Source organism: Antrostomus carolinensis, unplaced genomic scaffold (genome assembly GCF_000700745.2).
Source record: "Antrostomus carolinensis isolate BGI_N321 unplaced genomic scaffold, ASM70074v2 scaffold20231, whole genome shotgun sequence".
Taxonomy (NCBI): Eukaryota; Metazoa; Chordata; class Aves; order Caprimulgiformes; family Caprimulgidae; genus Antrostomus; species Antrostomus carolinensis.
This window is the reverse complement of record NW_010293752.1, coordinates 33,157-57,931: the sequence shown is the minus strand read 5'-3', so window position 1 is coordinate 57,931 and position 24,775 is coordinate 33,157. Positions and strand designations below refer to the sequence as shown.

General features: G+C 47.4%; 1 protein-coding gene across 1 annotated transcript in view; it reads right to left on the bottom strand.

Moving 5' to 3' along the window:
* NSD1 (nuclear receptor binding SET domain protein 1) overlaps positions 1 to 24,775 on the bottom strand; it is a gene marked incomplete at its 5' end in the record, with an annotated part of 41,969 nt that overhangs the window by 892 nt on the left and 16,302 nt on the right. The window contains 13 exons of the mRNA XM_029087325.1: positions 1 to 1,707; positions 5,842 to 6,046; positions 9,293 to 9,399; positions 9,852 to 9,993; positions 11,322 to 11,438; positions 12,779 to 13,048; positions 15,520 to 15,632; positions 16,491 to 16,696; positions 16,994 to 17,150; positions 17,704 to 17,883; positions 19,302 to 19,502; positions 20,057 to 20,180; positions 20,614 to 20,757. The exon at positions 1 to 1,707 is cut by the window's left edge and continues 892 nt beyond it. Of these exons, the coding sequence (XP_028943158.1) occupies positions 1 to 1,707; positions 5,842 to 6,046; positions 9,293 to 9,399; positions 9,852 to 9,993; positions 11,322 to 11,438; positions 12,779 to 13,048; positions 15,520 to 15,632; positions 16,491 to 16,696; positions 16,994 to 17,150; positions 17,704 to 17,883; positions 19,302 to 19,502; positions 20,057 to 20,180; positions 20,614 to 20,757 (3,673 nt within the window). The remainder of the gene's footprint in view (positions 1,708 to 5,841; positions 6,047 to 9,292; positions 9,400 to 9,851; positions 9,994 to 11,321; positions 11,439 to 12,778; positions 13,049 to 15,519; positions 15,633 to 16,490; positions 16,697 to 16,993; positions 17,151 to 17,703; positions 17,884 to 19,301; positions 19,503 to 20,056; positions 20,181 to 20,613; positions 20,758 to 24,775) is intronic.

Below are 24,775 nucleotides of genomic sequence, written 5' to 3'. Positions count from 1 at the left end.
CCCCAGCCAGTTTGTCCGATGCCTGAGGCCACGGAGCTGTAAGAGTGAGAGGCCTCTCCAGGAGCTGCGGCCGGGCTGCCCCAGAGCCAAGAGCCTTCTCTGGAGGCAGGACCCGCAGAGCCCCAGAGTCAGCAGCCTTCTCCGGCAGCAGGGGCCGCAGCACCCCGGGGGCGAGCGCCTTCTGCATGAGTGGGATCCGCAGGGCCCCTGAGCCGAAAGCCTTCTCCACGGGCAGGACGTGTGGTGACCGGGAGCCAGGAGCTTTCTCTGAAGGCAGGGGCCGTGGCACCCCTAAGCTGGGAGCCTTCTCTGGGGGCAGGATCCGTGGCATACTCGAGGCAGGAGCCTTCTCCAGAGGGAGGAGACGGGGCGCCCCAGAGCTAGGAGCCTTCTCTGTGGCTGGGACCCTCACTGCCCCGGAGAAGGAAGCCTTCTCCAGAGGCAGGGGCTGTGGCACAGCCAATCCAGGAGCCTTCTCTGTGGGCAGGATCCGAGAGACCGGGGAGCCAGGGATTTTTTCAATGGGCAGAGGCCACAGTACCCCAGGGCTGGGAGTCATCTCCAGTGCTGGGACCTGGGGCATCATGGAGCTGGGAGCCTTTTCCACAGACATGAGCTGCGGACTCTGGGCAGAAGTTCTGTCCAACGGCTGAGGCTGACTGGCCGCAGGAGGCTCATCCACCAGGTGGGACTGCAGGGTCCCTGCTGTGGCGAGAAGTCTGTCTGACAGTTGAGGATGCAGGCATTTCACTGGGAACTCATCCAGCAGCTCAGGCTGCTGGGTCCTGGTGTCAATGAGAGATTTATCCGATAACCCCAAAACCCCGGGGGCAGCAGTGGGCTCATCGGACAGCTGGAGCTGTAGGGCACCAGCAGGAACAAGCGACTCGTCCGACGACAGCGGAGTTCCCAGAGGAGATTTGCTTGGCAGCTGAGTCTGCGAGACATCACTGGAGGACTCATCCAGGGGCCACAGCACCGCATTGCTGGGAGGTTTGTCGGGCTGCTCAGGCTTCAGCGCTACGATGATGGGTTGCTTCTCTGACTGCAGCCTTAGGGACAGGGCAGCCTGGGGCCTGTCCGACGGCTGCAGGCGGAGTGACAGGGTGGTGGGAGGTTTGTCTGAAGGCTGCAAACGGAGCGAGAGGGTGGTGGGGGGTTTGTTGGATGGCTTCAGCCTAAGTGACAAGGTGGTGGGGGGTTTATTAGATGGTGGCAGTCTCAGTGCCAGGGCAGTGGGCGGTTTGTCTGGTGGAGGCAGGCGCAGGGCCAGGGTGGTGGGGGGCTTGTTTGACGGCTGCAACCTCAGGGCTACGGTGGTGGGGGGCTTGTCTGATGATGGCAGCCTCAGCGCTAGGGTAGCGGGGGGCTTTTCTGGTGACTGCAGTCTGAGGGCCACAGACTGAGTCAGGCTGTCCAGGGGCTGAACACTCAGGTCTGTGTCTGCAGGTGGCTGCTCCGGTGGCTGGGTGTCCTCGTCGTTAGCCAGGGCTTCTATGGGAGGCGCATACTCACGAATTTCTCCCGGCTCTAGAGGGTTAGGCCCGCAGGGATCATGCTCTGTGCAGCATAAACGTCCATCCAGCTTGGAGATGAAGAGCATGCCTTCCCGATGCTGCTTGCAGAAGGACCTGGGGCACATCTCGCAGAAGGAAGCTGCTTCCTTACCACACACATCACATTGATGCCATGGGCACTCCCATTTTCCTGCAGCACAGACACAGGAGAAAAGACATACCTTAGGAGAGGCACAAAGGGAAGAGACAGGGCCTGCTGCAAAGGGAGTTCAAGGGAGAGTGGAAACACGCCTGTAACACTCCCATGTCCTCCTCAGTTTCTGTCACAGCTCACAGACTTGACAGGCAGCTCACAGGAACCTTCATTCTTGGAAGCAACAAAGGAAATTATAAACATGACAAAACATAAGCCATGCCAGGTCAGACCTAAAGCCCATCTGGCTCCAGCATGACACTAACTGATACGGCTGCCTAGAGAAGAGCAGACACCCCCAGCCTGCACAACTCTGTGGCTCTGATTTCCCCAACCAGTAGCGATATCTGTGTATAACACACCCAACAGACTCTTAAAGTAGATGCTTCAGGTTCATCTAAATTTTTGCTAATTCTGGGAGAACAACCTCCCTTCCTGTTTACCAGAAAGAAGAAGTGAGAGGGCAGTAATCACAAGGGAGTCAGCTTCTATTGTGTCTGTACCCAAAGGCATCTTCCTTAACCTCTGTGTATGGCCACGATAAAAATACAGCTTATCAGAAAGCTGCTCCCCGAGGGGCTCCATGTCCACGTTGAATCTATTCACCATCAGTATCAACACCATCAAGGAGGAAAAAACCATTACAGTTCAGAGATTTTTATATTTTTTTTGCATTTGTAGATGACTTCACTATCCTAGGGCCCTGCTCCCCAGCCAAGGCTGCTGCCGTCTCTACCAAACGCTTCTCACCAGTTCATGGACACCAGGACAGTGAGACCATCTGCACCCAGGGTAAAGGACACTGAGTCCCTGACCTCTCACCAAAGGAGCAGCACAGCTGCCTTTCAAACATGCCTCTTGCCTCTGTGCTCTCCCCAACACCCCATACTCCCAGGCTCCCCCCTGCTCCCTGCCCTGCTGCAAAGAGCAGCTCCGGGCAGAGCAGCCCTCGCACAAGAGCCACAGGCCAGCCTGTGCTCAGAGCACAAGCGATGACGGAGGGTGGCTGCAGACACCAGCCTGGCCAGAACACTTCCCAGCCTCCCTGAACCGAGCCCACACATCTGTGGCTTTGGCTACCAGCTCTTTTCCACGGAGGCTGGAAGAGAGCGCGAGTGTAGCACAGCACGGAGCAGCCAGGGGCATTTCTCCATGCACCTCTGCGACATCAGCTTCCCACTCCCCTCTCACGCTGCTTTTCCCCTGGGCTGAAGACATCACATAGCAGGCTTTTCCCCTCCTTTGAAGCCAGTCCAAGGCTTCTGTTCTGGTCTCAAAATATGTACACGGCTTTTCTGCTTCTTCTCCACATTTTCAGCATCATTTTCAGAGAGGGGATGTTGAATACTACACGTGGTTTTCCCCTTTCCTGGCTCACAGCGCTGCAGCACAGGCTGTCGCTGCTCTGCCTGTACCATCAGCAACCCAGAGAGCCACACTCAGCACTCACTTTGGCCACTGCAAAGACTCTGGGACTATTATTATAGAGGTCATTTGTACAGATGGAAAATAACGTAAGTCAAAACCTGCCAGTATGCTGCAGGAAGGATAAATCTTATCAAACCACTCTAATGGTCTTTGACAGAATAAAAGGCCTAATGAATATGCAGCCTCTCCAGAGACAGCCCGGAGCAGAGGAACTCTGGAAGTAAGATCACACCTCTGAAAGTAAGATCACACAATTAGTAACATGCAAACAAGCAGGAAATTCCAATTACTCAACAGCAATGCCCACAGCAGAAGAAACATTTGAAGCAAAAACTGCTGAACTTTTATGTTCTGTATGCCAGTCTAAGGAGCAGTCTATGAAAATAACAGCCTGTGTGTGAAAAGAGTAAAATGGATACAACTGGCTCAAAATAACTCTCAAAAGCCAGCTAGTAATCGTCTTCTAGCAAACTGAGGAGACATTTCCAATTACATTCTTCTGGAGTCTATTTTAGTCTGTGTTGTAATTTAAAATTTCTGGAAGCAGAACAGCAAATATGCTCACAGAAACAGGTAGATAACAACAAGGCTGCAAGGAACTTCAAAAATCTGGTTAGACCAGCTCAGAATTTAAACTGGACAGATACTCTTGCACCAACAAGGTGCAATTATATAAAGACCAGTGCAAAGTAAGACTGCAGGAGAAAGAAAGCATGTGAAAAGGATCAAGATGAGGACATAAGAATGACAGAGCAAATCACAAACATCAAAGTTATCTTTGCAAAACAAGTAAAACCTAATTTCCTGAGAAATTTTATGTAAAACACAAAATACAATTATTCTGTTGTGTTGGTGTTAGCAAGACCTTGGCTGCAATTCTATTAAAATACTCTGGTTACCACAGTTTTAAAAAAATGTGCAGGCAAGTGGGACACAGTGCAGAGTAGACCAAGAATAAAAATTTTAGGAAATGAGAGCTGCAAGGAGAGGCTGTGTTTGTTTAAGCCAGAAAAGGTCTAAGAAGATAACAGCCTCTCTGTGTGTAAAAAAAAGTGGTTTTCCAAGAGATCCTTTGTTTTTTCAAGTCAGGCTGTTAGGAGAAACTTTTCAAGAGGAAAGCAGGGGAACAAGCTAAATGCTGGATTCTCCTTTATTGGAGACTTTAAAGCATGGGAAAACATGCCAGGATGTTACAGCGTCCTGTCCTAGCACATAAAAATGGATAGGAAAGGTGATAATCAGGACTTCCTCACCTGGAATGATGATGTTTCCATAGGAATGACTGGCACTCAAACTGGCTTTCACATTGCTCTGTTACAGCGTTTGTTCAATGGGCAATCCAAGTTCTTCTCTATAAAAGCTCTGTTCTCCCCAAAACTTAACACACGCACACACACAGAATTTCTATCATCTACAAAATATGCTACCAGCCCTTCTGCACCTTCTGCCAAATTCATTCAGCTAGAGGTGCTGAATGCCCAGCTCTGTGATGCTCCCTGTGAAGTGCAGGCAGAAACGCTACGTTGCAGTGACTCTCCTGGCAGTTACCTGCAGAGTCTGCTCGGTTACACAGTTCTTAGCTTGCCTCCGATGTGTTCACAAAATTCTCTACAGAGCTGCATAGAGAATTTCTAGTTATGACAATGCTTACAGTATTGAATCAAAAGATTTACAGCTCCCTAAACAAATTACTTCAACGCAGTCGATTTTATGAAGCAAATTTATTATCTTAGCAAAAACCCCTAAATTAGGTTTGATGAGTTATTCTACCTAAAAACTCATCATCTAGTATTGTTGATATTCTTACCATTTAATTCTTTAGGCACTCGATCCTGTATCAAGTTTTCCTTGTATCAGTTTTTCCATCCTCCTGGCCAGGCAGACGTCAGGCTAACTGGCCTACCAAGACTCAGGTCAGACTTTTTACCCTTTCTGAGCATTGATTAAACACAGACACTCACTAAAAGTCCCAGGAACTCCTTTAAGTAACTAAGACAAACTGAAAAACAACAGAGGGAACTCTCCCTCCTCCACCAACTCCTTAAAGACTTTTAAATGCAACTTCAAGCCTTTCCTCTAATAGATGTTACTTTACTCCTGAGCTACTAACAGACTAGAAACGTTTTGTTATTCATACAGGGAGCCTATTTCTTTCTCTGCACACAACCAGAAGTACTTTTTGAATATTCTTTTTATTTCCAGTTCCTGCCCTCATTTCACCACAAACTAGGATACGTTTTGATACTGTTCTCTTCCCTAACTATGAGCTCATGGCAATTTAGACATGTCACACATTCTTCTCTAACTCCTATTTTCCACCGGTGCTTTTCCTCACCATTCAACTCACTCAGTTGCCTTCAATTTTGGGAAAACAGCCAATCTGAGGAACCAACACCTCAACTATTGTTGGGACTGTCCTCTGTCAGGCCCCAAGGATGAGGGCAGCTCACAAGCACCTATCTTAGGCAAGGACCAGCTCCCCTTTCAACAATCAATTCATCTTTTTGCAGTCACAGTGGAGTGCAAACCAGGGTTGTGTTGTGTGGGCCACAAAGTCCATTCAAGTGAGAAAGATCTCTCTAAATTTTCAGAAGCTGTGAAGTGAGTGGTGGTGGTGGTGAGGTGCAAGGTGGTGAGCAGCACCTGGGACACCCTGAGCCAACATTGTGACCCAAGCAGAGCCCAGCCATGCGGAGCACTGACCTGCAGGTCTCTTGGTCAGGTTGAGGCAGTCTGCATGGTACACTTTGGGGCAGCCTGGCTTCTTACAAGAAACTAGCTGCCCTCCGTCCCCACAGCTGAAACACTCGTCCTCTCGCTCCTTCATCACCTCCGCCTGCGACCTGCGCTTCACCTGCGGCCGTCTCTTTAGCTTCTTGGACTTTTCCTCGGTGAGGCTGGGTTGGCTCTGCAGGTGAGACAACATCAGTTAATGCAGGTCTCTGCCCCTTCCATCAGTTCCCTTCCTGCTACAGTGGAGATAACTGCAAACCCCACAAATAAAAATTCCACTGCCAGCCATACCCAAAACATATGTAACGTCTCTACAGTGCTTCTTAATATTGGCAACCGATTCACTACGGCAAACGGTTCTGATTTTTTTGGAAAAAGTCTGGAAGCCCTGCACGAAAGCCTGGTTAAAGATGTGATATATGCAATTAGCAACAGCAGAACAAGGAGCCAGGGGCTGCTGGGCATTGCTGAGCTTGTGCCACCTCTCACAGACTCTTCACGTCCTCAATCAAAGCAGTTGGGTCCCCTTGCACCCATGACTCTCATGACAAGTCCCTTCCAGGCCTACCTGCAGTTTTTTATGTTCCTTACCCCTCTCTCCATTTTCAGTCTGAATTTATTTGTGATCAGTTCAGATTTATTTGTTCCTGTGTCAATGCTGCTCTTGTTCTGCAGTTTTTCTCTCTCGCTGAAGTAACCACTGGGACACACTCTCCTTTGCACAAACCACACTTTCACAGTCTGCACCCTCAATCTTCCTAATGGCTTTTCTCTGCCCTTACCGAGTTTATTTCTCCCAAACACAAGTTACAGAATTATACACGCTACTTCAGATGGTGCCTCACAGGCCCTGTATGTACAATGACATCAATACTTCTCCAAAAGAATGGGAAATCCCTCCCAAAGCACCGCCTGCATTTGCCTTTTTCACAGCTGTGTCACCACAGCAGCTCAGTCCTGCGGCAGCTGAACTGCACCACGACTCCTTCTCCCCTGTGACTGCTCATCCATGACCTCCTCGTGGCAGACTTGTTTCTGCTGTTACCCCCCAGGTGTACTCTGCCATACTGAATCTCTGAATTCCAGCCCATTCCCAGTTAAACTCAAGTTATTCCTTTGCACTTGCCCCATCCCCTCCTCCTCCCCCACCGATGACATCTTTGACTCATCAGTACAGTTAAATTGCCACACTTCCAAAAGCTGTGTTATGAGCAGTAATGAAATAACCACAACCAGTCCCAAGATCGGCATCTAAATGGCTTAAGTGCTCTCTTCTCTGGCTGAAGCTTCCTCCAATGCTGTCCCCCGCTTCAACCTAGGTCCTCGGACCACCCTACACCCCCCAGCATGGATCCTCTCCAGGCTAAGCCTCACACTGTACCAAACCCTCAACTCCACAAAAACGATGCTTCCTGTCCCCAACCAGCGACCTTACCAAAGCACTATCAGTTCAGTTTATCTCAACAGATATAAGTTTTATGCCATTTTCCACATATCTTCATGTCCAAATATGCACTCTCGATGCAGACTATCTCTGCACGCTGAGACAATGCCTACAAGGCAATTTTTGCATCCTTTATTCTACATAAGTATTGCACACTATTTTCATCACTCTGCTATCAAGATTAAAAACACCAGAACGTTTAAAAACCTTTCTTTCCATATGTACAATTTCAGAGGTGGTTATGCAGCTGTCCTGCCACCAGGGAGATACATTTCTTCATTGTTTCCTTCCCCTTCACATGTGGATATTTGTTTTCATACCATCATTCCCACTGACAATGGGGACAAGTCAGGCCTTTCTTATCACTGAAAATGCAGGCAGTGAAATCACTCCACCTAAACTATTCCACCTATTCTCAGCTTCTAGCACCTCCACCATCTAATTACAAAGAGAACAAGAAAACCCTTTCACAGCTGATTTGAATGTCTAAGCAAGGTCTAACAGCTGGACTAAGAGATTTCCACTTGCTCACTGCAGTACAATAGACTCAACAGCATTCTTCCACACTCCCAATTAGAAAGGTCACTTTTAAGAGTGAACTTGAGTATAATTAGCGGGGGGTTTTTTGCTGTATCTTCTGGAAGCTTAAAAATGCATCTATTGTGGATGAATTCAGGAAAAAAAACCCCCAAAAAACAACCAACCAAATAATAATAAAAAAACTCAATCAAAAACCACCAAGGCACTGTTTTCTTGGGTGTTGTTTTTTAGCCAATCTCATCAAGATGGAATGAGTCGCCTCAGGCATCACAATGGAACATGAATGCCAACTAAAGGGCACCTTTCTCTCATTTCCATCATGCAACCTGCCATTTCCGGGCAAAAAATGACAGTCCAGCCATGTATAACACAGGAGTAGCACAAAAATCAATTGAACTTTAAATTGCAATCCAAAAAAGAACTAAATACACCAGATGTGTAATTCATCTCATCTGTCAGCTTCTCGAGACGTCAATTTTTTTTATCATACATTAATTTTTCTGCAGAACTAAGCTCCTTGGAGAATTCACAAATCCTTCCCTATATATTGACTGGGCTTAAAAACTGTGCTGCTGGAGCTTTTAACCCTTAACTGTGGGTAAGTAAGCTGCCAGTATCCACATGCCAGAGCATAGGGATTATAGACCAATGTGGGGAAGCTCTTGAAACAAACCAACAGCTGAGACATAGATTTAGCTGGTGACAGCTGGGAAATTGGCCAACTGCTCCTGTTATTTCCTTTTCCCAGTGAGAACCAGCTCACACTAGGAGGTAACTGAAATCAATTCCTGTTACTGCAACATTACAGTTACAAAACGTCAGTGAGTTCTAAAAGCTAGTGATTTTTCTACTACAGATATGGCCAATTTCTTACTCCTGTCTGATGTGTAAACTTTGGGTGCTTAACTAAAAGAAGGAAAAAACCAGGAACTTTCTAATTGCAGCAAAGATGGTGATGCTGAAGCTTTCTGGCTCTAAAGCAGTTCCAAGTCTGAAGCAATGCAAGTTTGCTGGCCTTCAATGCACGCTCACAATTTACTCAGTTTTCACTTTGGGAAACGGCTTGAGCTGTGGTTTCTTGGTTATCCGATGGAAGTCTTTCCCATGCCTGTCCTTTGCTCCTCTTGTGCAATGGAAATTGCCATGATAATAAGCAGAAATTTCTGAAAAAAATCTTTCATTTACTCTTTTGATGTAAAATACAATTTCCTGTCTTTATTTATAGCAGCTCTTATAACTGAGGTCTAAGATCTGCTCTCTCAGAATGGAAACTTGAATGTTCAACTCATTTCAAACAGTGTTTTCATGGCCACACTGAAACTGGATTTTCCTTCCTGAGATTTCTGGATTATCCTTCCCAAGATCTCTGCAACAAATGATACATATCTACGCAAAGAGGTGATTTGAAAGAATAAAAGCTTAAAGGAGGCATCATACCTTTGGCCGTACTCCTAGGAAGCCACTGCAATTTGGGGCACCACATTTACAAACAGTCTTTCCATTTCCCAAACACTCCAGATTGTAGTTGAAAGTCAGCTCAGTCCCTGGCACAAAAGCAGATCAAAACCAAGCAAGTTGTGATGAATTATGGGGCAGAACATCTTACTGCTGAGGTAAAAGCACTTTTGAAATATAATGACACAAATGACTGTTACAGCTACACAAGGATACCAACTATTAATCTCCCCACAGATCTGTGTGGATTGAAAATTCAGTGCAATGCCACACTCCTACTACAAGCTACAGCCAAAAACAGCATCCAGCCCCACGCTGTAGCGTGCTTAGTTCCATTTCTTGGCCCTGTAAATTAGAACTACAAACCTCCATTTATATCATGGGATGTACATGTTTCATTATGCAGTGCTGCTGTTAAGTCTCATAAAAGCCTATGTAAAAACAAAAGGTAAATATCTTCCCAGGGTGCTAAAACCCTCCCTTTCCTTACAGAAACACTCCCATGTTTTTAACTGCAGGTACTGACAGCGGGGTTCCTTACCAGCTTTGATATTGACAATTGCGAAGAGCCCGACGCGAGTGTCGCCGTTCACACACCACTTCTGAGTCTCACAGTTTGGCTGGCAGCAATGGTTCATGAACCGAGCGTAGTTGCCCTTTGGTCCAGCATCAATGATTCGATCCTGCAATTGCAAAGGAAGCCAAAAACCACATCTGATAAACTGTCATTTCCTCCTACAGCCATGGTAGCACAGGTACCAGCACACCAGGAAAGCATTAACTGGGAGTGGTAAGTTTGACAACGGAGGCATCTGATGACACCTGCAAAGCACCCGAGTTCATACCCGTGTTTTAACCGAGCGTAAGGACAGGTTTCGCTGCGTTGCCTGCACCCAACCAGTTTCCACACGCTGATGTGTCTCTGATCAGGGCTGGCAGATCTTACAGCAATTGCCTCCTGCACAACATCATCTTTCTCTTCAAAGACACAAAGGCTCCCAAGCAGCCAGGCAAGTGCTACTGCTGCTTTCTGGGAAGCTGGCTCTCCCTGCGGTGTCAGTACTGCATAAACACTACACCAGCACGCTTCCAAGGCAGCACCTCTGGTTCCAGACCCCAACTTCTGCTTAAATACCAGTTCCTATTTCTTGTATGTCCATATATAGAAGGAAAACAGAACAGTAGGTGATGTGAGGTACACTTCTGTACAGAACACTAACATTTGTTAGACTGTGTTGGAGAGGAGAGGGCAGTTGCAACTGAGATTTGGTTTGTAATAATGAGGGAGATATTAACACTTGGTTTTGCCCCTGTTCCCACCCATCAGCCAGACAAGGAGAACAAGATAGGGTCAGTGTGAATTTGCAGCAAGAAGAGGGGAGAGCCAGAAAGCAGTCATGTTTTTATCCTGTCTCACACTCAACAGCTTCTTTCTATGTCTGCTTTCATGGTTTCCTTCTAATCTTTCCAAAGCTGAGCTACTTACCTCTGAAAGTCAGGAGCTCACATCAACAACCTGGCCTCCAGGACCCACTGAGGAGTCTGTGAATGTAACTCCACCCCCTCTACTTAGATCACCAAAACCTGGAATCTAAACTTAAATGAGAATCTCACTGTGCCTGATACTTGTACATCAGAGGGCCGATGCCTCCTCTGGCACACACCAGCCCAGTTCTGGATCCTCCAGGGTTCAGCTGCTGGGAAGGATCCTGAGGTTACCAAATTCACCCTGTTATGCTGAAACAGGAACTATTATCCTCAGACAACTGCCTCATCTCTTCTGAATAAACTCCAAATAAGTAGGTTTTGCTCCTAATCCTAACAGCCAACCTGAAGCTTCTCTACTGCACATTAAGTCCATTCTTCTAGTCTTCTCCAGTGGAAATGCAAACTACCTCAGCAGCAAGTCTTAGCAGACTTTTTACTTGCTGGAGAAGACCACTATCATGCCTTCTTTGCAATCATTTTACTTCTGTCTAGGATCCTGGCAAGAGAAATTCCTTCCACATACCTTATCCAGTGTCAACATGTAGAAATTGGTGATGTCATGCTCCTGAGCATAGCGGATTCGGGCTCGGCACTCCTCTTCATCAATTAACTCCCCAACATACTCGTTAACAAATTCACCCTGCCAGAGAGAAAACAAGCTGATGAGACGAGACAAATTCCCTCCAGGATGGAGGGACATCCACCTTTGTGCTAAAACTTAGTTCCTGTTTCCTTTGTGGAAACCTTTTCATAAAAATCTTCCTCTGTGCTTTGCAGGCAGTTTGACCTATATCCATTCACCAAGAGCCCTAAATCGTACATCTGTTTCACACATTCAACAAATAACTTGAAATAAATTAAATAAAGCAACAATGGCCATCAGATCATTCTTTGTTCTATGGAAAGAATTAACATTCAGAGACAGCAAAAAGTAAACCACAGAACAGCTCTTTGCTGCAAAGCTCAAAGCACTGCATAACTGCATTCCAGCTGGAAACAATACTCCTTTGGGGACCAACCGCACCGAGCAGCGTGATGCACCCAGGGCACCTGCTCCTCCAGTGAGCCCGTGGAGTTGCCCTGTACTGCAGAGACCACACTTCAGCCCTCAAAGGGAACCCCAGCTCTGCTCCACTGGGGCTAACAGGTGCCTCCATTAACTAACTGAGTTTTGCTGTTTCTGGACTGTCTGCTGAAACATAAAAGGCACATGGAATGGCAGAGAGATCCTTTAATCTATATCACCGCAGGCAGCAAAGCCTAAACAGGGCAGACTCACATCTTTCCTTCTGCTATCAAGCCCTCCCCCATAGAATGTTGTTTCTAGTCCTTTTTCAGACATTCTTCTTCTATTATGCTAATTGTCCTCTGTTTCACTTAATTATTTTTTAGCTTTGGGGTTCTCTTTGCTTTAACATTCTTTCTTCTTCATGCAGCACAGATGTGTGCCCACAGAATACTATTCTCTGGATTTAAAAAAAATATATACAAGTGTTTTAGCCAGAGATACCAGTTTCAGCAATAATAATAGCCATCTCCAAGACATTACCCTTTTGTAAGGCCCAAGCCCTGGCTTCAGTTTCCGATACAAGATTCTCGGGCTGGGAAAGCCTGGCTATTCAAGAATGGAGGGGAGGTATAATCACTGCTCCCTATCTCGAGATCCTGAGCACCGTCTTCAGGCCAGTGTACTGGTGTACTCAAAGCCCATCGTCCATACAAATAGACAGATCAAGCAATCATCTTTCTTACCCTTTCTTACCCAAGAAGATAGATGCAAACTATCTTCTTGTTTAGTTGAGCCAAAACATTCTTATCAGGACTGGAAAACTTAAATTAATCTATTTCTTTCCTAAATGACATTCTACGACAAGAAACCTTCAAATTACGGAAGATGGTAATTTTTCCAATCTATTGAAACCAACACTGAGCAAGAGAGAAGTGGCAAGAGAGAATTACATGCAGAAGCAGAGCACGTACCTTCCTGATGTCTGTTTTGGCTTGCAGGCCCCAGCCTCGTGCCAGCGTGCGGAAAATCTGTACCTCGGGATACTGTCGCTTGGAGAAGCACTGGTTCTGGCAGCGCTCCCCAGCAGGGCAGACCATGGGGTGGCACTCATAGAGCAACATGCGATTGATGCATTCAGAGTCCAGGCCACATGGGTTTTCATCTGTTGGTTTGCAGTTGCAGCGCGGTATCTCAGACAGGTCGGCAGTGAAGATCTGCACCTTACCCACCGGTCGGTTCACCTGGAATGAAGGCGAAGGACGTCAGCTACTTAAGAACAACAGGTCATCGTGACAGTCACTTCTGTACTCAACACCTGCCTGCAAGCTGACAGGCTGCACTGCAAGTGAGTTACACTGAGGGACAGAAGGACACAAGTACAGGTACATACATACTTCTGGGCACGCTATTTCAAGAGGTGTACAGTTAGAGGAAAGAGCTAAGGAGGATGCAGGTCTCCCATTAGCATCACCTGGTGCAGTGTGTATTCTGTGATCCCAGAGCAGGGAGAGGCTGCCAAGTGTCCCCCTCCCATCGCCACTGTGCCTACATCCAGCCCAGGTGGCTCAGCACTCTAGCTGGGCACACATCATACCTATGACTGACACCAAACCATTTTCTGCATGCAACAGCACCTCCTCCAGTCTCTGAATGTCAGGTCCCGCTCCTTAGCTTTTTCTTACAGCCCTGTTTTTTGAACGTGTTACCTTCAAGTTGTTTTGTGCTCTCAGCTGTCACTACGAGAAGCAGGCTGGCATGCCTGGGACAGAGTACAGAAGGTCTAGCTATGCATCAGGCCACAGGCAGATAGCTCCCTACCCAACTGTCCTGCAGGTGTAAATGAAAGAAAAAACAGACATGGCTGGGGCTGGAAGGCCCGAAGAAGAGTTCAGAGTTAAGCCAAGAAGCTCTCTAAAAACCAGTCTGGAAGGAAGTGGAGCACAGCACCAGGTGAAGAAGCAACTGGCGTGTCTGTGGCATGAGCAGGGTCCTTTGGTTTTGGTTAAAGGTAGTGAATGATGGAAGGCCAGCAACAGAGAGTCAGGACTTGGGAGAGACACTGAAGAAAAGCTTCTTGCTGTTTTTTTTGCCCAGGTGAGCAATACCATCAGCTCCCTTTCCTCTCCAACAACACAAAAGGAGGAGATCATCTAGTAAAACTATTCCAGCCCCCACATAATTTATCTAGTCTCACCCACAGAGCAAAGTCTCCGCACTGGCAGCCTGCCTGAGGCTGGCTGAACCCTGATCCTCCTCCTTTGTTTAAAAGCAAACCCCGCAGAAACCCCTGATTAATCTCTTCAACAGAGTCTCCCCTTCCTCCTAGTACTGCCTCCCACCTCTGACCCTGCTTATCACTCGGTGTTCTCTGCTGCTTCCCATCTCTTACTCAGACTGATAGCTCATCACCTCGTTAAGAGTGATGAGGCTCACAGCATTAGGTCCGTCCACCACCAGGCAGACAGAGGGGCCCTTGCTGGCTCTGGCACTGCCCCTCTGAGCGACCGCGGTGTCTGAGCACACACACATGCCCAGCAGGCTCTGAGGCACTGCTGATACAAAACCAGCTCCAAAACAGGGCAATGCTTGGACTAGCCACAGCTCTGATGGGATGAAGGATCCCAAGTGTATTTTGCAGCAGCCTCTCGTGTTGGTGCTCCTTGGGATGGACCCTGAGGTGCTGATCTGCTGATTTCTGAAGGCCAGGACAGGTGTGGACACAGTCAGCTTCTGTCATTCCACCCTGAAGCCTTCTCCAGTTCACCATATGCTCCTGCAAAGTGCTTTGCTTTCACAGAGACAAACAGGTTGCAGCCAGACCTCAGAAAAGCTATCATGGCTAATGACCATGACCATTATTATTTATGTTAAAAGGGTATTTCAAAGTTCAAAGCTTCAAACTTCTTCCAAGTTCCTTCATGTTGTAGCCAGAGACAGGCTTAAAAATACCTATAATGAGAAATTTTATTTCCTCCACTGAAGCTGCCTGGCCCATGCTGCTGCCACAGCATTCAGTTGTGTTCTTTACACTCTACAGCAACTCATGCAGGACATACCTGCCTGCCTAGAAATCCTAGCTATAAACAAAAAGCATCTCAAGCACATGCACCTACATCCTGTAGGACTTCTATTGTTGCTCTAGTTCTATCTCAAAATACAGACCTAAACACGAAGAGCTCCCCAAAGCTCAGCAAAAGGCCTGATATGCCAGCACATCCATCTGCTTTGGTATTTCTGTTCAGTCACCAATTGATACAGAAAGAGATAAAAAACAATAGCAGAGATGAAACACGATACTCTGGGTTACCATCCTCCCCTCAGCTCTGCTCCACAGCACCCTGCCCACCTCGCCATCAGCAGGCACACACACTCGAGCACACAGCACACACCGTGTACTACTAGCACTCTCCTCTGAGCTCCCAAGGTAGAGAGATGCTTCCTCCAGACCACACAACTGGCATGAACAGCACAGAGATGACCATATCTGTTCCAGTAAATCAGAGTACCTCTGTCACTGGTCTCCAGCTTCCACAGAGCTCTGCACATATACGAATCCTTTCTGTGGAGGATGACTGAAGATGCCAAGAGGGTCAAAGTAACCTTCAAATGCAGCCGGATACCCGAACAGTAGAAGTGTTTCTGTATACCTGTAAATCACCTGCACCGACAGCTCAAGACTTCTCTTCCACACCTGCCCCCCATCTGCCCTCACCTTGATGTGTTTGTAGGGAGGAGGTTTCTTGTCATTCTTTTTGTCTTCCTGAAGCTGTCTCAGTTCTTTCTGTGCCTTCAACTCTTCAAATCTTACTGCAGCTTCCTGAAGAGCTAAGTGAGAGAACAGAGTGTGTTACGAGGAACTCCCTCTACTCACGCAGAGTGGGGCTGCCTGAGGTTGACACTAGTGGGGTCAATCCAAGGCCAGTGCAGTAGGGCAGTTGCAGGAGTTACAGTAAGAGACCTGCCCGTGGGTCATGAGATGTCCAAACTGGCAGCTGGCTATGTCAGGCAGCTGTATTCACAACTATCAAGTGCATTTTTGAGGGGAGACCTCATTAATGTTTATAAATATGTTAAGGGCGAATGTCACGAGGATGGAGCCAGGCTCTTCTCAGTGATGCCCAATGGTAGGACAAGGGGCAATGGGTGTAAGCTGGAACACAGAAGGTTCCACTTAAATTTCAGAAGAAACTTCTTTACAGTGAGGGTGACAGAGCACTGGGACAGGCTGCCCAGGGAGGTTGTGGAGTCTCCTTCTCTGGAGACATTCAAAACCCGCCTGGACGCCTTTCTATGTGATCTCATTTAGGTTTCTGCTCCAGTAGGGGGATTGCACTGGATGATCTTTAGAGGTCCCTTCCAATCCCCAACATTCTGTGATTCTGTGATTTTGATATACAGATAAAGACTATCGGAAACAGGGAAGCTAAGAAAGCCACAGCTCACTGATTTAGAGCAGCTATATCAGAGCTGGAGAAGCATTCAAGATGTGCACACCCTTATCCTTCTCTGCAAGCCCAGACCAATGCATGGTGGGCTGGATGACAGATAAGCAGCAGCTCATTCTGCAAATTTAATTCCACTTTAGCTCTAAAAAGATATTTTTCTCAATTATAAGAACACCACTTCTCAGTGTGGGAACAAAGAGAAACAGAACGTGTACCTCTCTGGATGAAGACAAGTTACCTTTCTTGTATATGCCATCCACGCCCTTCCCCATCTTGTCTTTGCTGCTGACATCACCTTCCATGTAAGGGAACACACGGGCCTGGTGGGTCCACAGGTAATCCTTGGAGCCGAAGAACAGCACAGGGAACTCGCCGATGTCATGTTTCATTTTTTGGATGTTGACAGGAATTGTCCTAGGATGGCAAATCTCAGCTGGCCACCACCTGCAACACAGGGAAGGGCAGATGAAACCTCTGGCTTCCCCACTTCCAACCACCTCAAAAGCATGCTACTGCATGGAGACATGGGGAAAACACATGTGAGGGCTACCAGAAAGGCTGGTGGGGAGACAAGAGGCTACTGGAGAAGGAAATCACACATTTTACCAGCCACTATACGCATGCAAAAAAAGTCAGAGGCTGCTGCATTGTACCCTTCAGAGAGGAGCAGCTTCTCACCTCAGTCACCATGAGCACTGCCTGAAGAAGGGATGGGAACAGCTCTGTTCTAACTTCACCTACCTGTAGCGCCCAACTTTCACCCAGACTACTTCCTTGTAGTGTGGCTTTTTGCCTGCCTTGCAATCATTACAATACCAGCTTCCCTCTGGCATCTCAATGTTTAGACACTCACGGTGAAACGCAGCTGGGCAGGACTCGCAGCATAAAAGGCTGCCCCCTGCAAAGAAAAAGAGAAGGAATTTATCAGAGTCACTGTGCAGAAGCCCTGGACTCCACACATAGAATCATAGAATGGTTTGGGTTGGAAGGGACCTTAAAGATCATCCAGTTCCAACCCCCCTGCCAGCAGCAGGGACACCTTCTAGACCAGGTTGCTCAAAGCCTCATCTAACCTGGTCTTGAACACTTCCAGGGAGGGGGCATCCACAACTTCCTTGGGCAACCTGTTCCAGTGTCTGACCACCCTCACAGTGAAGAACTTCTTCCTAATATCTAATCTAAACCTCCCCTGCATCCAGACAGAAGCTGAGAAAAGGGTATGATGCTCTTCTGCAAACCCTCTGAAACAGCTCGTGCCCTACAAAGAACCCTTATAAGGATCCAGAAAAAGTTCTAGGCTGAAGTTGGACTTAAATAGGGATGGATAGGAGCTGTTCTCCACAGTCCTCACTGGCACACTCTGGACAGGCAAAGCTGCTGCCTGCTCTAATGACTTCTTGTCAGGGCCTTTCTTAGTGACAGGAGATCCAGCACAGACCATCTCATCTCACCTTCTGAGCAGACAAAGCACCAGCTGACGTTGACGTGCTCGTGGTTGCGGCAGCCCCTGCGTGCAGTGAAGTGATTGGGGCAGATGATGCTGTTGGAGGCAAGAACCACGGAGCCAGCAGCGAGGCAGAAGTCGTTGGAGTGGTACGCGACCGGACATCGCACACAGCGCATCAAGCGACCTAGCACCAGAACACACCGGAAACACACTGAACCTGCCTCTAAAGGAGGCCAGTGTTTTATTGCCTGCCAAAACTAGCCTCTATTGGTACCTAAACTCAAAATGAGCAGTCATAGGCAATCTTTGGAAAAGAAAACTCACCTTTAATTTTTAGAGACCATCCATGACATACTTACTAGATTCCTATTAAATTACTTAATATAACAGAATATATATAAAGTTACATATATATTTTTGTATATAATATATATACAATTGCATTATTTAGAAGTGAAAAACCTCCTGCACGCTGTGCAGAAACAGTTCAAAAGTTCACAGACTGTGACTGCTTCTTATCATTCACAAATAATTAGCAAATCAGCTCAGACAGTAATTACAGAGGGGGCGTTCCAACTGCTTGGCTGCACCTAATGAAACCAATCCATGTAGCTTCTGAAAATATCGACACTTGCCTCTCCACTTCATCAGATTTTACCCTGAAATTCCAGAAGGGAGAATTCGGAATTGCCTACAGGCCTGATTTATCCAAGGTTTCTGAGAGCCTGTTTTCAGTTCCTCACAGGAGACTTTAACAGGGAGAAGGGGCAGAAGGAAAGGGGCAAATCTGACCACCAAGAAGCAGCAGCCAGAAGAACCCAACACAAATGTTCACTGGGGAAGTGGTCAGCTGTGGGCTTTAGGCCTTAGTGTTGTCTTCTACACCAAACACTGATATGTGGGAGAAAAAGACAACTTAGAGACCCTGAGGTTAAAAATAGAGCTTGTCTTGTTGGCACTCGTCTTAAGATACCAAAGATTTAAAGAAAAGCTGCTTTAGAAGCAAATGTACAAGGCAATTAGATAAAAGTTTTAAGTTTAATAATGTGAGATAAAGGTCAAGGTATTGCTGCAAACAGTTTAAACAAATATATGCCTGAGAAGCTCAGCCCAAAGGTGTCACTACTACAAGACAAGAGTTTGCATTACAAAAGAGAAGTAGATCAATATCAGTTTTCACTGCTCTGTGCCCTTGCCTCTATAGCCAGTGCTGCTAAGCAGGCACATCTGCAGTACCAGCACAATGAAAAGCACAAAGGAGAAATAAGAGTGTTTGTACAGCTCCAGAGACTTATGTGAAAACCCAGAAAGGCATGTGGCAGCGCTGGACGTGCAGGCATCCAAGCATCTGGACAGATGAGAACATTTTAGTTGCCGTATCTGACCATGAGGAGTGCTGACGAGCAGCGTTCTCACACAAGGGCACCACCCCTTCCACTCCCCCGAGAGAAGCTATTCCTCAGCAAACGCTACGCCAAGCACTGTGGCAAGGACAGAAAATCAACATGAAGAACTAGTGCACCAGGTAACTGCACACTGGACATGAAACAAACAAAAAATAGCTTCTAACTGCATCCCCATGACCATCCTAGATTTCAGTACCTTTAGATGCAGAGATGTTTGCTGGGTTAGCAGCATGACAAGTCATGCATATGTGCAGGGAGCATCGGAAGCCCTTGTTCTGCATGACTGTGGGCGGGTATTTTTGTATGCATGCTTCATGGTAATACTTCCCACAGAGGGGCAGCAAGCACCGTTTTACATCTTCCCCGCAGCTCTTGCACACAAAGCAGGTATGGACCCCTGGAGAAAGAGCAAGAGACATGATATCAGTTATAACAAAGGGCTAAATGAAGACCTGACACTTCCACCAGGCTGCATATTAGCACAGCAGAGCTTCCCAACCTGCTGTACCTATTCCAAAGCACAAGTCTCTGCAGCAAGCTGTTTTCACCTGTGGCTACAATATAACTCTAAATTAAAAAAAAACAAACCCAAAAACCAAAAAATCATTGTAGTTATGATCTCAGGACAGGGAAAAACAACACTTCTTAGACATTTCCCCCTTTCCAGCCTGATCCAGACTCTTCCTCCCTATCAGCTCTCCCTTCCTAGCCCCAGGTAAGAGTTTCCCTTTTTCTTTCCCACCAAGTCCTGGACATTCACTTTTTCCCACACCATGTACCTGAATCAACAGGAAGAGCAATTAATTAGAAATTCATTATCAAACATAAAATCAATAATCAGAAGATTGAGAGCCAGTTAGCAGCCCTACTACAGGTACATCATCCAGCAAAGGAAGCACCAGATAAGCAGGCAGCAGGCATCCTGTCCTGCACTCAGACAAGTTGCCGTACCTGTGGAACACTCACTGCAGATGAACTTGCCCTTTGGCATCTCAGAGAGCCCAAGGCACTGCAGGTGGAAAGCACCACAGCACTGCGCCTCACACAGCAACAATTCCCCCGGCTTCTCGCAGATCTGTGGGGAAGGAAGCACAACGTCAGCTCTGAGCAACCTCCTTTCCCAACTCATCCCAAACAGCAACAATCCCTGTGCCCACCACGACTGCCAGCAGAGACCCCAGCAGAAAAAATGCTAAGTTATCCTGGCGTCAGTAAGTTCAGGTGGTTTGTGCATCTCCACTCCCATCTGCCATCCAGTCCCTGCTACCAGGCATTGGCTAAAACAAATCCCACATTGGTCACACCTCCCTAACACTTGTGGCCTTTAGCAAGAGGAGAGGCAATCACAGAGGAAAGGCTTGATTCAGAGCACAAAAAGATGGTTAATTCTACAACAAGCTCCTTGAGGCTACCTAGACTTAGCAGGGGCACTACCGTACTCCAGAAATTACATGAAAAAGAATTTCATAGTGGTGCATTTTCAAAGATATCTTCTTCAAGGACACTACCTGACACACATTCTCCTTGAGAGCTGCTCCTCCTCCACGCTCCCCCTGCATCTTCTTGGACGAAGGCACTCCATGGTCATTCTCTGATCCCTCTTCATTACCCTCTTTAGGGCTTGCAGCAGTCCCATGAACTGACGTCTCCCCCTTTAAAAAGAAATCCAGAATCAGGGCTGTTGGAAGTTCCTGTCCCGGTTGGGAAACTACAAATTCAGCCACTGAGCACATAACAGGTTTGGCAGTTGGCCTGTGCGTGCCACCCACCCTGGAGAGAACATCCTCCACACAGCTCCCCAAAATACTTACAAGAAAGGAAAGAGTTCTTAGCTTACTAGGCCACTAAAAAAAAATACACACTCAATACAATTATTTTCCTGTGCACAACCCTTCTCTGAGTAAAGAGTCATAGTCAAGGAAGAAATCTATTGCCCTGCATAGAAACAAATCAGGTAGGCTGAAACAGTGCACACCGACATCTGCTTGCACTGGAAATGTAAATTAAAAACTTCCAATGATCTTTATTGGAGTTATCACCCAGCAAATGAGCCAGACTTTTCCCCACACTCATCTCAGCTTGTCCTAACCCATGTAAAATACAGGCACACAGGTACTCACGGCCAGCTTTAGGATGTACCAGCTGGCCAACGTGAACAGTGCACAGGGCACTCACACCACCATTCTGCCTGGTGGCAGGTCTTCCATAAGCACCTGTCCTGCACAAGTATCACAGCACCGATCGTAACATCTACTGTGAAAGAGCATCCTGCACAGCAGATGGGTTTCAAATTGTCAAGGCCCAACTGTATCCTCATGGGCCAAGTCAGGGATCCTACCAAAAGGCTTCCCAAGGTGGAAGGACACCTTCCAATGTGTCCATGGGACAAGTGCAGACACTGTTAGAGGGCAGGAGAGTAGCAGGTACCCTAGAGATATGCTCATTTCCACCACAAGATACTGCTGTCCTGGAGTGGCAGCATTGCCTTTGCTTTTGCCAGGACAGGCAACTGAGAGCTAGGAAATGCCATTCTGATGGGTTCCAGGCCTCTCAGACACAGTCTAGGCAATGCTTCAGCAGCCCCAGCTGCCACTCCAGAGTGGAAACACCCTAAGAGCCATTAATGCTGCACCAAAGTGATGCCTTAAGGAACCAGCTAAGTGCTTTAAGCAAGACCATTTTAAGGACTCTGCCATTTTTTAATATCCCAGCTCACTGCAGTTAGCTGAGTGATCTCGATGTGCAGCTGCCAGTTCCGCCTGGGGTCACCAAGCCTGGGGTCACTGCACGCCCAGACACAAACTGTAGCCCTAAAAGACCCTGTGAGGAATTCAAACCGCTGGCAGGAGCAGCAGCCATCACTCTCCACACCTTCAAGTCTGCTCAGTGCCAGGTGCCCAGCTAACAACCATGAGAGAGAGCTTTGCACCACTTTCTGTGTAGGAGCATATCAGTCTGAGTTGTGGTGCTCCTAAAGCTTGTAAGCTGAATGGAATGTTCTCTGAACACATTATTAGTATGGACAAAACAAGGGCAGAAAGATCTCCCAAAGTTTAAAGAACCTGGAGCTGGTATTCTGGTCAGATAAGGAAACTTCCTTTGCTTGTGGGTTTTTTTGTTTTATTTTGTTTTTGTTTTCATTCCCTGAATGTAGTAACATGCTTTTATTTGGAAACATTTTAAAGCCATGTGAGTTCCATGGAGCAATGATGCACAGGTACGCTGACAGTATATTAAAGCACACAATACAAAGAAGAATGGTATAGATTTCCTTTATTGAGCACAAAGTAAAGTCCCAGCTACAAACTACTGCCAGTCCAACATACCATACAGTGTACAGCCTTGCAGACTATCATCAGAGCCTTGCAGAAAGGCTGGCAGCGATGCAGCTGCAGGAATACTGACAAGGGGCATGTAAGCTGCTGCCACCCTACCACACAGCCCTGGCAGAGGGAAGGGAAAGGTCTCTACGGCATTGGTAAAAAGACCATCAAAGAACAAAACAGCCACCTTTACCTCTATACTCAATAGTATCTTCTCAAGCTAAGTGCTATGATACTTCTGCTCCTGCAGCTGATTTCTGCTAGGAATTATGTAGTCTGCTGCAATGCAGCCCTCTGGCCCAAACACTCGCATTGGCTCCTGGAATGCTCCAGGAGCAGCACCAGCAACCAGTGCTGCAAGGACTGGGTACAGCTCAGGTCCTCCTATGCCTACATAGGTGCTCCCTCTTCTGCTCAGCTCAGCAGTGACCTCAGGGTTGCAGGGGTCACTGTAATGAAGAACAAGAGCAGGGTTAATCAGCTACTGGTATGGGCAAACAACATCAGCTATAGCTTCTGCTTCTGCTGGGGCCCCAGTGTTACAGACCCAAAGTGAGCTCAGCCCCTCTCATGGCCACTGAGGTCCCTGTCAGGAGGGGCAAGGCACTGGTAAACAAGTGTCACCTGTCCTGTGGTCAGTGGCACTAGCCTCCTGCTGTAGATAAGGTTTCAAGATAGCATTTTGGAAGGTGGGGGGCATACTCAATTTGCTACAGAGGTATTAGGGATTCAAAACTGGTTTATCTTTCCATCCTTCTGGTGGTTTTCTACCAGGGCTGCTAGGACTCCTTCTTTTGAACCCTGATGGCCACATTTCACGTGTTAATGGAATGGGAGAATAAAATGCATCTAGGAGTCATAATATTACCAGCAACTCCCTCTTCAGATCTGAAAGCATTCACTAGTACCAATGCTACCGTAACAACCGGGCCCACACCGCCCAGTGTGGCACAGCGTGCTCTAACCCTGCTCTTTCAGCCCAAACCCATCCTATTTGGTTCTGCAAACAGCTGGCCAATCTGCACGTTTCACAGGCCAGGATTCTCAGCCTTATTTTATTCAATGTTCCCAGAAGCGCACAGGGAAGGGAATGTCAGAGCTAAGCAGGATGGGCAAGGCCAGACACTTGTGCTTTCTGAACAGAGAAGGGAATCGCCATTCAAGGCCACCACTCACACTGTTCCCCCTGTCACACTGTTCCCCCTTCTTCCCCTCCCCAGCATGAGCACTGCAAAACTACATACCTCCTACAGAGGGCAGGTCTCTCATCTTGAGTCTTCTTCCAGAGCTATCTCTGCTGCTGTATCTGGCACATCCTCAAAAGCCTGGCCTGTTCTTTGGCACAGCCTGACCTTGGCTCACAACCTTGACAACCATTTCAACAGCATTTTCCATCCCCTTGCTGCCCTGATGTTGTGAACTTGCACTCCTGGCTCCACAGAGAGGCAAGGACAGGGAAAGCTGCTTAGTTCAGCCCAGGCAGACAAGTTTTCCTCTGCCCTTTTCCCTCCTAAAGCAGCTGGATCCAAGGCTTCACTTTGCTGTATCATCAGACCATCTATTTCTTCTAACACCATTTTGCAGAGAGTGAGGTTCCTTGCCGGGTGTGTGAAAGCCACTTAGGGATCAATGTGATCAGAATTCTACATGAAAGCCCAACCGCGTCTCCACAGCACCCCACTGCCCACCAGTGCCCGTGCACTCACCTAAACCAAGGGGTGAACAGTCTCACCACAGCGGCTCAAGAGACACAGTCACAGAGAAATGGATGCTGGCAAAAGGTGCTGAGCATTGCCAGTTTTTTTGGCATGGTTTACCGTACCTAACTTCAGGTATTCAACACACGTGTCTAAAGCTAGAGGCAGTTAAGACTCCTGGGCTTCCTCTGCAGTGAATGGTGGGTGGAGGATTCAGAGCCATGGCCTAGCTGCTTTGCTGCTCTGAATTGCCCCCTCTTTTCTTCCCTATAAAAGATTCACAAATTCGCTGGCCCAGGGCTGAGCCAGTCTCTTAGTGGGTGCATGACAGTAGATAATGTTAACTACCCCCCAGCATTGGCAAAGATATTTGTACAGGCTTCTTTGAAACATGATTCCAGATGAGCACACTTCAGAAAGGGTACTAACACCAGTAGGGAAGGCTTGCACAGCCCAGGGGCATTACCCCACTTTATCATCCCCCATCAGAAATGCCTTTTTCAAAAAGCAGTAGCAGCTGGGTGGCTGGCACTGCTCAGACAAGTGAAGTGAGGTCTGTGCTCTGCTGGAAGCTGGATAACAACAACAAACATAACAATATATGTCTATAATTGGCTCCTGAAATACATACTGACTATCCTGACAGAACA